The following is a 13046-nucleotide window of genomic DNA, read 5'->3' on the forward strand; positions in this document are numbered from 1 at the left end:
TTTATCATTTTAACCCTTTGAACAACATAAAAATGTTTCTTGTTAGATAGATTAATCTATCATTTTGCCGACATTACACATTCAAACTAAATGTAGAAAATTACAACTGAAAGCAATCATAAACTGAAAAATGTACACCTACTTAAGAAATCACACTTATTTTTGTATAGTACTCAGTGTAGAGGGTAGTAACACCTGTATTGCTTACACTGGTTGTTAAGCACTGGAAGGAGATTTTGTACAATATGCATAACCAAATGCTGGAATAATGAGCCATCTGTATGTGTGGTCCCCTCCTTAGAGATGCCAAGATCTGCACCATCTGCGAAGGAGTTACCAGCTGTTTTCTTTCTTATTACATGCTTATTAAAAGCTGTAGATGTTCTCCTCTTCAAAAAAAAAAAACAAGAATGTGGGTGGCACTCTTTGTAGTCTGACTGCCTTAATGTCTTTAAAGGAACTTGGGTTTAAATCCATTCCACATGGCAGTAAATACATGAATAATGCAAATGCAATAACTAAAATAATAAATAAGCAAAGTAATTATTATTGCCTTACAGGATCCTTAACTGTTTGGATCAGTTGAGCCTTTTAAAATAAATCTGCTAATTTAGCCTTGTTTCAATATACAGCATGTGAATCAAGTATTGCACAGCCTTTTTATGTATTTTAAAGCCACAGATAAAAAAATAAACGTCTTACACAACAGAACAAATTTGTTCTTGCCGATCTTCGCTCTGTTGAGTTCACAAAAAAAGATTGTCCAGTTTGTCAGGTTTCTCAAACATTGTGTTAATCTAATTGTCTGAGAAGCTTTTTTTCCCCAAACCTCTTTATGTTTCACTGCTAAATTAACTAGATTGGTCAAATGGCCTCTTCTTAATTGTAATTGTTTTTACGTTCTTAACAGTAACTGCTAATGAATCATTTATTTTGAAGTACAATGAAAAGGCATTTTGTTGTCGCTTGTTGAGGACATATATAATACTATTTGTTAAGTAATCAAATAGTTTTCAGGCTTGTTTAAGTATTTTTTTCTAGGGATAACACAACTTCTGAGCTCAAGTGATGTAATTTCATAAAAATGCAGGATTCTCAGTAGTTGTCATTTGATTCAAGCTAAAATGAGATGATTTAGAATCAGTATAATTCATAAAGACATTACTTTAATTAACAAGCACAGAGAAAGTTACATCCAAGACTAACTTGAGGAATACTTCACCTGCTGGTTATTGTGCTGTTGGCATCACGAGGGTGCATCTTGGTTAGAGCATATTCCACAAGATACCCAGAGACTGAGATGTTTGAAAGAGGTGCATCAGTGTGTGTTGGCTGCAAAGGAATGGGTAAAGGTTAATTCCATGCTAAAAAGGAGAAAGAAAATATACAATACAAAAACTTTGTAGCTGTTGAGCATTTTTCAGGTGTGGAAAATCAACAGAAGGCTCAAAGTACATTAACCTTTACTCATTCCTTTGAAGACAATGAGATTTCTTCAACACTCAACAGGCAAATCAATAAAATCAGTTCTGTGAGGGGCAGAGAAGTTCTGGAAGGCAGAGGATCGTCACAAGGAAAATAGGACTGTCATATACATCTTCTTCATGTAATCAGATAATCATGTTCAGACTCCAGTGTCTATAAAACAAGAAATCTAGAAAGATTTAACCTTGGATTTTAATTTAAGAAGAAAAAACAATGCATAAACAGCTTCACCTTTCTGTCTATATGAACGTACTCTGCATACTTGGAGGGCATACAGGTATGATGTTGACAGCTGAGAGATGAAATCATCATCTTCTGTTAGCCAAAGATCAACTGAGGTGGCAGCAGAGAGGATTGTGCCAGAAAGTGCCGTGCAGTACTTTATTCACAGATGAATGCTGTTTAGTACTTGTCAGACCTGACAGAAGGCAACATGTGTGGAGACTTAGGGGTGACTCTTATGTGGGCTGTTGCATTATTCAAGACAACCAATTGGGCAGTGGAACAATGATGAAGTAAGGTCGCATCATTGTAGTACAAGAACGATTCAGGCACAGACAAGCTTTCTGAACTGAAATGACAGTCTTTCAGCTCAATGGTACATTGATGACATCCTTGAGCCAACAGTTTTTCCATTCCTGCAAGTAAAACCAGATGTGTTCATTCTTCCAGTAGGACAATGCAAGACAGAGTGCTAGGATTACAATGGCATTTCCTCAGGAACCCAAAGTCATGATCTAGTCATGGTGAGATTTTGACCAGAGGAACACTTGTGAAACCAACGTGCACTGCCATCACAAAGGACAACTGCAACTGGCTTGCCTTCAGCAGCTCCTCTGAATGAGTGGTGAATGTCCCAAAGCACTCCCCCAGAGGCTGATTAGGTGTTTGCCTCAGACCTGCCAGGATTGTGTTAATGGCCAGGGAGGCTACACCCAAAGCTAATTTTATTATGTTATTGTTCTGATAGTGTATAATTTGTTAATTGAAAACTCAGCATTGCTTGATATGTGTTTTTAAAGCCACATTTTCTGTGATTGCTTGATGAGATTTCCCACAACATTGAATTGGTATAAGCTTTTAGAAAATGTTGCATGCACATAGACAAGATAGCAACAAGCAAGAAGCAGCAAACTGTCTGGGTGGTTTTCTAGTTTGACAATTGTGTATAATTATTGTATTATTGGGTGTTGTGTTTTTTATTTGTATCAGTAATGTTAACCTGTTTCCACTTTCTCAACAAACCTACCCTGTTGCTTTCCACACACATAAGAACACACAGCTATCAGGAAGGGTCTTACATTGAGGTGGAAATGGCTTGTATCCGTCTGCCAACAAGAGCTGCAGGTGGTCTGAACCCACACATGTCCTTTCCACAGAACCCCAGACAAATGTGAAACTCTGCTGTCGAAACTCTGACAGGCCCAACGTTAATTCTGAACTGAAAGACAGCAAAGAAATGTTCCACTAGCTCCATTTAGGGGAAAGGTATGTACAAAAAGTCACCTGGATTTTCTAAAAACCTTTGGCACTGGTCTGCCTTCTGTACTACTTTAATTTATATTTATTTTTAATCAACTGCATTTTCTTTTTGCATGTAGTATGTTTTACTTTTTACTCCATCTATTCTATATAATACACTTTGTAAATCCCTGTATTGCACAAAGCAAACAGCTAAACCTTCTGGTGCACAATATAAATTATGTATGTCAGTTACAGTGTTTTTATTGTATGTATACACACTGCATCATAACAATTGTAACCCCATTAAGTTTCTTTACATAAAAACTACCATCTTAATAAATAAACCATTTACAATTATTCAACAGAAAGCTCCAGAAGGAACTCATATTTGCATGGTGTTAGCCGGTACTGAAATTAGACTTCTGATATCTAAGTTGTATGTATAACAGGGTTGTTACAATGTAACTGGTGACACCACTTTGTTTAAAGCTCCATATCAAACAACTTTCTTGGTGTAGGTTACAAAACAAACTTTTGGAGTAATAGGTTTGACTTGTGGTTCAGGTGTGTGGCTTGTTTGCTTGTGTCTGAGAAAAGGCCAAAAATTGGAACCCAATTGCACGAACTAAACATAGTTAGAAGTACTGCAACATCACTCAAAAAGCAGATGGACACACAAAAACCCACAGAAAAAAGTAGTAGTCGGTAGTGTGCCATTATCACATTCTCAGTTCTCACTCTGTTCTCCTGTTGTACCAAGGTTTACAACAGTGCCTGTATTTTGACCAATGAAACAACCAACCTCACCATAGGTGAAAAGTAAGTCAAAATCAACTGCAAAATAGGATTAATGGGAACAGGATTTGTTTGGAAAGTGATATAATCCCACGAGTTTTGGTTTAAAAATGTTCAGAGCCGCCCAATATACTTCCAATCATTCATTTTCTTGTCTTTATCGTGATTAACTCATAACTGTGATAAAGCCAGGTGATCTGGTGATGGTTAGGCCAAAGGGTTTGCTACCGGAAACGTTTCAGTGGCTCTGCCAGTGATTCCCTGTAGGAGGCGGTAACTTGAATCTCCCTGTTCTTTGTCCCCCAGATGAGATGTAAAAGCAAGGTATAAGAGATTGCACCAGCAGCTGCTGAGTAAATATTTTCCTCACACATCACTGTGTAAATCATTGTGGACACGAACACATTCAAAATTCACAAATTGTTTTGAATTGTCACCGGTCCTCAATCTATAAATCATATGGTTCTGGAGCTCAATGTAAACAGGAAAGGGTAGCTGTATGAGGAACAGTGGAGGTACTGGAGGGCTTTACCATGTCATGTGCGGAACATCAATGTCACACACTTTCAACACATTTTCAAGCCATCACCCTCTGTAAAATGCTAACAAGGTCATTTTAAAAATGTTTAATTAATATTAAATATAATAAACACACATATATAATCGGTTTATGACATTAAGCCTGTTTGTAAGCTGTGTGGGAAAATCTAGCTGATCTGGATATGTGTTCAAATTGGATCATTGACAGTGGTCTATACTAAAGTGTCTGTCTCCTTTAGCTTGCTGCAAAATAAAGTACTAGATGTAGCTAAATGCTTCTTGGTTAGAGCATATTCCACAGCCTGTTCCAAATGACTTTTGCTGGGGTTTTTTTCAATTTTTTTCAGTTTTTTTCTAGCCATTTTCATGCTCAAGGTTTTCTCTGGACCTAAGGAGCCTACCTTTGTGTCACACAGTCAAGATTCGTTTTCTCCACAACTAACCATGGGGGTTCCTGTGATGAAATTCAAATTGTTCTTTTAAAGAAGTTAACGAAAGACCTAAAAAGTTGTTTCATGTGCATCTGCCATTGGTCTGCCACAGTTCTTACATTGCCTGTTGTCAATATGCAGTGGAGGAGTGCCCTGCGAGTCAACGGCCCAAGACAGACTTTTCACTTTCACTTTAAACATAAAGCTAAAAAGGGCACAGACGTGCGAAGGTAGACCTGAAATGTGAAAGTCCTGTAAAAAAAATGTATGACCTGATACTCGTTCATTGCTGAACTCTGATTAGCTCTTTCTAAAACCAGCCCATGGTGTAGAATTTGTCATACATCAGCCTCCAATCATAACTATTCTCTCTGACTTTCCATGCAATATACCAATGTGCAGGTGCATGTCAGTTACCTGTGAGGGTGTAAGTTTGTAGGTTTGTTTGCATGTCAATAGCTCTCCTGACAAATTAATCTAACATACAGTAGGTACATCCATGGTGCACCCTGGACAGGATGCCTGTCCATCACAGGGCACACAAACACTCCAGGGCCAGTTCTCTCAGAAGCCAATTGACCTACCAGTATGTCCTTGGCCTGTGGGAGGAAACTGGAGCACCCAGAGGAAACCCATGCGAATATGGGGAGAACATTCAACATTCACCCCAGGAGTCTTGTAAAAACAGCAATGCTAACCACTGCAACACTGTGCTGCCAACCCCTGTACAGCAAGAGAAATTAACCAGACCTTTATTTTGATATACTGTAAACTATCAAACACAGGTTTTGTCAGATCAGAGACTGACAAAAGTGTTTTATTCTACCTTCATCTTACTTATAATGTTTGAACACAAAGAACCACTTTTCACAAACAGCCATGTCTTGTTTTTGCATCAGTGTGTGCACGTACAGTATGTGTGTCAGTCCTTGTGCAGAGTTGTAAAATCAAGCATGCATGCTGAAATCATTCCATAAAGAAGCTTTAGTGATGTGGTGTAAGAAATAGATCATAGAGTTGATGCTGCCAGTATTAGTTGCATGGATGTTAATGGACTGGAAAAAAGAAAGAAAGAGACCATTCATATCATATCCTGGAAACAAAACATGTGTTGTTGTTTTTTTTTTCATTGATCCCATGATGTCTGCCTTTACAGCTTTATTTCAACAGAGATGTGTGAAAGCAGGCCCCGTTGGCACAAAACTAGAAGCACTTTTATTACAGAAAGCTAGGTAGGATGTTGTGATCGTCATCAAGCAATGGTGAAATGGTGCAGATGCACTTCATTAAGAAATAATCACTGTCCTATTGTTCTGGATAATGTCTGTGGAAGGTTTTAATGACTGGTGGCACTACAAATGCAAGAAATGTGAATTTCTCATTTACAAAAAAAGGTCCGTTAACAGTAAGGATCCAAAGTTGTATAAATGTTGGGGATACACAGATGTTGTTCATTCTGTGAATCCTCAAACTCCGTGTCCTTTTAAATTTGACATCTACAAAAGCCTTGTTCTTTAGTAACCCTATTTTTCCAAAATATATAAAATCTTATTCAAAAGTAACGGTTTCTGGCTGGGATTTCTTTTGTATGTCAGAGCCACTTCCTTGTTCAAAAATCCAAGAGAGACTAAGGAACACCATTTGCTGTAATGCAGACTTTAAAATAACATTAACTACCACCCAGTCTCAAGCTGAACATGTAAAGTAATGTAATGAGGGATTGTTTCCTAGAAAAAAAAACACTTATACCTCCTGCACATGAACTGCAGTTCAATATTTTCCATCCTAACATTTGGGGATCATAATGTTATACTTATGGTATCAAGGGGCTGCAACAGTTTTCGTAATGTTACCATGAGAATGAACCACAGATCACTTTGCAGAACTGATAACTTCTATTTTTCTCAGATGAAATCTTCCGCATAGTTTTTCAAATATAAACATTATAAAGATGTGTTTCAGTTCACTTCCTGAAAGACGCTGAATATCACATACAATGAAAATAGGTTTTGAAGACAGTTACTAAAAAATCATACTACCTTTATTGTGTAAACAATTTCACAACCAAAATCATGTATTGATTCATTTTTACTTATTGATGAAGCAATATTTGCCAAATGTTCAGCATCATTCAGTAGAATAAAATAGTCTCTCATATTTTTAAAATGTCTTTCAATAGATATAAAATACCTGAGTCTTGGGTGTAATGAAACTGGTGTTTTTTTGCCTATTTTAATCTACGAGTTAATTGTTTTCCAGTATGAGACTCTACTACAAACAATACCTTGAACTGTTTCACACTGCATATTATGCAGCTGAAGTCCCAAATTCATTTCAATCACTAACATCTAATTTCAGTTTTGAATCAAAAACAGTTGTAGATTCCCCAGGCCGTAGTCTGTTCACCAGGGGTTGTGCATTTTAATTAGCCTGGATGCATAAAACATTTTGTAGCAAACCTGTGTAACTAATAGTTGATCCCCGTAGATGCAGACAGGTATAATGTCACAGAACAATGCTGAAAACAGTTAAGATGTAAATTTGGCAAGCAAAGCAGGTGCAATTGAGGCTCAGAAAATAGGAACAGCATGCTGTTCACACTGTGAGTGGATTTCAGAAATTGCTTTTAGCATTTTGCAATATGTTTTGCTTTTTTTAGCAATGTTAATTAATGTATCTGAGTTGCCCTCCTCTACAATTCAATACAGAACTATATTTCAGCAAAGGTATGATGATGGGAGAGGGGTGTTCTCTACTTTTTCAAGACTCTGCCCATCGCAAAAAATAGTTTTACTTCAGGGTTGACCCCGGTTAACCCCTTGTATTTGTCCACTAGTGCCTTCATACCATCTGGTCATAAACAGCTCAGAAAGGCATTTCAGTTCTAACAGGAGTTCCCTTGAGAAATGCATATTAAATTATATCAAGTGCCTGAAAAGCTGTCTCCTTCAAGACGAGTCAATGCTATAATTTGCAGAACCACCAAGAAAAGCACCTTGCTCCTGGGTGTGTCTTCTCACAATACAGTGGTACATTTAGTAGTTCCTGAGTGATACCTTCTTAAATAAAGTGTCTTGCGTGATTGATTTCCTTTATCATTTCCTTTGATATCTGCATCTACAGCTGGAAATGAATGCATAAATCTGTGTTTCCTGGTACATTGCACAGTTAACAAGTGTATGACATATTGAGGTTTTCTCCCAAAAGTCTCACAGTGGTTTAGCTGCTGTGCCGTATGTGGAGCACATGGGAGGAACAAAAGGTGTTTGCACTATTTTAGCGTAGGGCACCTTACAAATAACCCCAAATGCACACCCAGCTAGAACTGCAATTTAGAAGCTAGGTGCCTGTAGAACACACTGATGCGAAGAACGTTAATCAAAACAGACATATGGAAATCAAAGGACTGCCAGGAAATACACAGAGGATTCAACTTGGCCTAAAACCAACTAAGCTGATGGTCCCACAATGCAATGCTGGACAGTTGAAGAACTTTGCTGTGGCAGCAGTGTTCAGTTTGCTACATTAAAGACACAATAACATCCCAGTACATTAAAGATAAGCATCGACTGCAAAAAAAAAATGTCAGCAAGCAATCTACACAGCAATCTACACAGAGCCCCGACAACTGGAACAGAGCAGAGGTAATACAACTGTGACAAAACAGCAAGCACAATACCATACAGACATAAAGACAGGTAGCTTGGCCATGTGAGTTAGGTTATTCAGAAGACTGTGCCCACAGCCAGGCAGGTGAAACTAACTTCCTGGGACCCTGCACACAAAAGCTTTAAGAGATGGGTGAGCAACCCACACAGCTGGATGAGCCAAATGGTTTTCTCTCGCTTAGCATCTTTCTTATGTTTATATGTATGCCAAAGACAGAGATATACAGTGAAAATACTGCACCGGATGGGTGATTAATACTTTTTTCATATGATAGGTCTTTGTATGTTGCTAATTTTCAGATTATTCCGATATAAGGGATGGGCAGTATGGGGGCATGGTAGCTAATACACCTTCTAGGCCCTGGATTTGATTCTGGACCTGGGACCCCTCTATGTGGAGTTTGCATGTCCTCTCTGGGTGTCTGGGTGGGTTTTGTCTAGGTGTCCTGGTTTCCTCTCGCGTTCCAGATACACATTGGTTAGGCTGACTGGTGTCTTTAGATTCTTCTTGTGTGCCTGCTAATATGTCAGCCAGATGGATTGGTGCACAAGGCATATTCCACCCTAGTGCCTGAAATATGCACAACAAACCCCAGGTTGCAGCAACCCTTACCAGGAATTAATTGCTTGCTGACAATGGAATGGCTATCCCTAGCACGTTTTCTAAAAACTTCACTATCAAAATATATATTTTTATGACCTGTTTCTGGACATTTCTTTAATTTACCATGCTTAGCGATTACTACGTGAAATGGTGTTTCTGAGGCTGAATAATAGTAAACTGTATTTTGTGCAGCAGCTTCAAAAGCAATCAGAATCCCAAAGCACCTTCAAATCCATAAAAAAAAACATTGCACAAAAACAAATTTTGAAGAAAATCATGAAGCAGGTCACGAAATTAGAATGTAGAAGAAAAAAATTAAATCAGGAGAAAAAAAACTTGTAGAAAAGTAACTCTAGGGATTAAAGCACGACTCCCTGGTATCTTTCGGTACGGTGTTGCCGAGTTTACGGGTAATAGCATGAAGACCTTTCAGCCAGCTCCGTGCTCGCTTCCACGCACTCTCCTGAACACCTTTCATCGTTTTTCCACTTCATTAATTTGGGCCAGACATGAAAAAAAACAATGCTTGCTATGACATCTCGGTCACTATTTGTAGCTAATACACTGCACTTAATTACAAGCTACAGATTTTGAAAGCCTTGGTGTCTTCCCCTTTTGTATACTGTACAGAGGGAAGCGGCCATGCCCGTTCATTCCCGTCAGAGGTGGGTTAAATAAGTTGGACTTGGTTTCGACACCGACTGTACAACAGCTCCAGAACGGTGCACGCTCGCAAATATCATGTAAGAGAATCGGGTTGTGTGAGGGCCTGTCAGTTTGAGCAGATTTCGTACACAGTGTGTTAAAAGCTGTCAGACAGGTATGGCTGGGGTGGATTCAGAGCAATGATTGATAAACGTGGGTTCAGCTGGAGTTCAAGAGGAGCTTTAGACACAGCTAATGACTGACAGCTGTATGTTGCAAAGGAATAATCAGGGAATATTAAATTAACCCGGTAACAAAGTGGAATGAGGGTTTTCCTCTTCGTTTTACAACTTAATCCTGGCGTGTGCAGTCTCGTCGGGAACATGGTTAAGAAGTGCAGTTTTTAAGCGTTACAAATGTAGTTTAACTTTGAACTCAAACGACCTGAGAAAGAGAATCCGTTATACATATAATAGTGTGAACCAAGCGCAGAGCGACCTAAGGTTCAGATTGTGACTGCAATTCAAAGATATCTCCTGCCGCTTTCAGTCTGATGCAGTAAAAGATATCTTTGCATTCGTGTTCTCCACTAATGGTTAGGTTTTTCACATTTTGTCGCCAAAGGATAACACTTTATGGGTGAGGCTTTGCATAATTCTAAACAATGCCCTGAACTTCAAACGCTCCGCTCCTGAAACAGCGCCTGTACAAGTAATGAAATTGAAATATTACATATTTATTACATCAGAGGAGAACGCGAGCATTGCACCATGTCTTTAAATGGTAAACTTCAATGGGAATGATCTGTCTGGATTGATTGATTTGCATACTTCTGTTTGCTCCTTTTACTTCTTTTTCGCTTGCTGTTGAAAATCGAGCGAATCACGTTTGCAGTGATTTGTAACTCAACATTGTGTATTTACACCGTAACTAAGGCTTTTAGTTTTAACATAACGGAGATTGCAACTGGATCACGTACAGCAGATATGTGGGAAAACAGCTTCCCGATACCTTTTGTACTTAAAATGAAAGCAATTCGTTTTAAAAAAAAAAAACAACTCTTCGCGTTAGCCCAACTACACGTCTCAAGGCTGGTGCTACAACAAAACCATTATGTACTTCGAAGGTTTTTTTTTTCCTTTCACACCATTTTGTATTAGTGACTGTACAGTCAGAAATACTAAAACCGGCAGTGAGCACGTGTGACGGTCATTTCTCATAATAACACAACAACGTATGACATGGTAAAAAAAAACGGTTTGTTTACAGTCGTGTAAGCACGAAAGCTGGAAAGAGAAATAACCGTTATATGTCCGTCCACGGTCCCAAACAAAATGGAAATCTGACGTTTCAGTCTTGAGATCGGTGAAGGCGAAAATGCGGTCTTGTAGTAGTGGACACTTCCTCCATCCGTCTTCCTACAGCGTCAGGTTTAAATAACATTAGTTTCTACAGCGTGCAGACTTTGTAATATGTGTATTTCTTGCCCAACTACCTCTCGCACCGCAGCAAAGCAGCACTTCCACAAAGTTTATAAAAATGGAACAGAGGATCTCTGTTTCTTGCTTGCGCTCTCTCCGATCGCTGTCTCTTTAATAAGCTTGTGGTTATCTAGTGTAACAAATGTCTCGCTGCCATCATCAAGTCCAGGCGAGGAGGGAGGAGTTTTTAATGTTCAGTTTGTTCTGTGGATCGATGTTTGCTGGCATCGCCTCACCCTGCCTGTGCTGTGTGAATGTTATAGTATTACATCCAAGCACTCCACTCTGTCCTTTCTTTACATGTATCACACACACAGAGAGAGACTGGCATCTGTCAGCAAGCGCTCCCAGCTTCGCTTAGCAAAAGGAGAAACAATCCGCCATAGATCGGGGAACATTAAAAACACCAAAAAGGGCTCCGATCTCTGATCTGCTTTTTGTCCCCCCCCCTACACCCCCTTCTTTTCTTCAGTCATTTCTGATACTGGATTAAAGGAAAGACCAAGAGTGCCGAGATCAAAAGAGAGGCTCTTTCCGTTCTGTATGGACTATCTGAGACCGCATACGCATTTTACCTGGGCAGAGTCAACGTGAGCTGCGAAGGTGCAAAGATGCCAAGGAGAAAACAACAAGCTCCGAAACGGGCAGCGGGTAAGAGGACACATCTTTTGGGGGCATCACACTTGTCCCTCGTTTTCTTTTATTTCTAAAAGTACACGTTCCGTTTTGCTCTTTCTTAGATCCTCCCCGTTCATAAGTCGACAGTAACTTTATCTCTTTTTTTCCGCCCCGAAACGGGGAGAGTGTTGTTCCTGTGTACATAAAAAAAAGATATTACACCCCGGATCCCCCTTTTTGTATTTAGGATTTAACTCTTGTACCTAGAATAAGGTGAACTGCGCTCCTGTGGTTAAACTCAGACGCTTTTGTGTGCGTGAAATCCACATCCGGCACTTTTTAGCTTCAGGTTCAAACAAGCTCCCGTATTTACTGATATTCTTTCCTTTGTTGGTTAATAGGAATGTTTACCAATATGACACTTATTGTACAGTTTATCTAAATTATTGTATAATCAAGAACTTTTTTCATTGTAAACTCGTCTGTTTAAATGTATAGAGTACATTTTTTTTCAAAATTACTCTTTACCAAAATGTTTTAAATCAGTACTACTATTAACGATTATATGTTTTGTTTGACATGTACAGTATTCATGTCTTCTAGGATCCTAGAAATGTACTCCTTAGGGTGTTTTCCTTAGAATTTTGTCTTTTAGCCTCGTAGTAGCGTCTAGTTTAAGAGCTGTATTACTGTTCTTAATAATGCCTCAGGGAAACGATTTGAAATCGGTATGCCTTTAACAACCAAGCAGACTAGGGAATCAATATAATAGTTAAACTTACAATGGACTCCAATAAATAATCTTATCTGAAAATCAAAAGAAATTCGCGTAATTTTATCCTACCAGACGATTTGTTAATTTACTGTAGATAATCTGTCAGTGACTTTCGAGACATGAGCTGTTGTAAACTTATTTTGAAAAGCACGTAAGTAGTAAGTCCAATATCTGTAGAGGAAACAACTTTTTGGGTTGAAATAAAATATTGTTTTCCACTTCAACTAAAAAGCTGACTTCAGACCTGCCTTGATAGTGTACTTTATTAGTATATTAATACATGGGCGTTTACCAAGCGTGATTTTCTAATAAGATCTTCTAGGCAGCTATGAAAACATTGTTTTGATTTATGTTTTTATAAAAGTTTTGGGCACTCAGACATGAAAGTTCATTTTTCTTGCGGCGGAACCACCCACTAAATGCCGTTTTTCCGTTTGATTGCGAGCTTTTGATTTGACACTTGATTGATCGCCTGTCACCTGGCGGTCTTTGATCTATCCATTCCTGATAAATATCAATAAATCACTCGCTATGGTAACC

The 13046-nt window shown here is 38.7% G+C and overlaps 1 protein-coding gene and 1 long non-coding RNA gene across 2 annotated transcripts in view; one reads left to right on the plus strand and one right to left on the minus strand.

Annotated features, from left to right (window-relative positions):
• Window positions 1-11823, minus strand: part of LOC148648094 (uncharacterized) — a 29159-nt gene extending 17336 nt beyond the window's left edge. Inside the window, exons 1-2 of the long non-coding RNA XR_015926708.1 lie at window positions 11689-11823; window positions 1223-1332 (exon numbers count right to left, since the gene is read on the minus strand). This is a non-coding gene — a long non-coding RNA (uncharacterized LOC148648094). The remainder of the gene's footprint in view (window positions 1-1222; window positions 1333-11688) is intronic.
• The window catches only part of tshz2 (teashirt zinc finger homeobox 2), an 80480-nt gene continuing 79062 nt past the window's right edge, over window positions 11629-13046 (plus strand). The window contains exon 1 of the mRNA XM_088607742.1: window positions 11629-11764. Within this exon, the coding sequence (XP_088463868.1) occupies window positions 11725-11764 (40 nt within the window). The 5' untranslated portion in view covers window positions 11629-11724. The remainder of the gene's footprint in view (window positions 11765-13046) is intronic.

This window comes from Lepisosteus platostomus, chromosome 15, assembly GCF_059453375.1.
Source record: "Lepisosteus platostomus isolate fLepPlt1 chromosome 15, fLepPlt1.hap1, whole genome shotgun sequence".
Taxonomy (NCBI): Eukaryota; Metazoa; Chordata; class Actinopteri; order Semionotiformes; family Lepisosteidae; genus Lepisosteus; species Lepisosteus platostomus.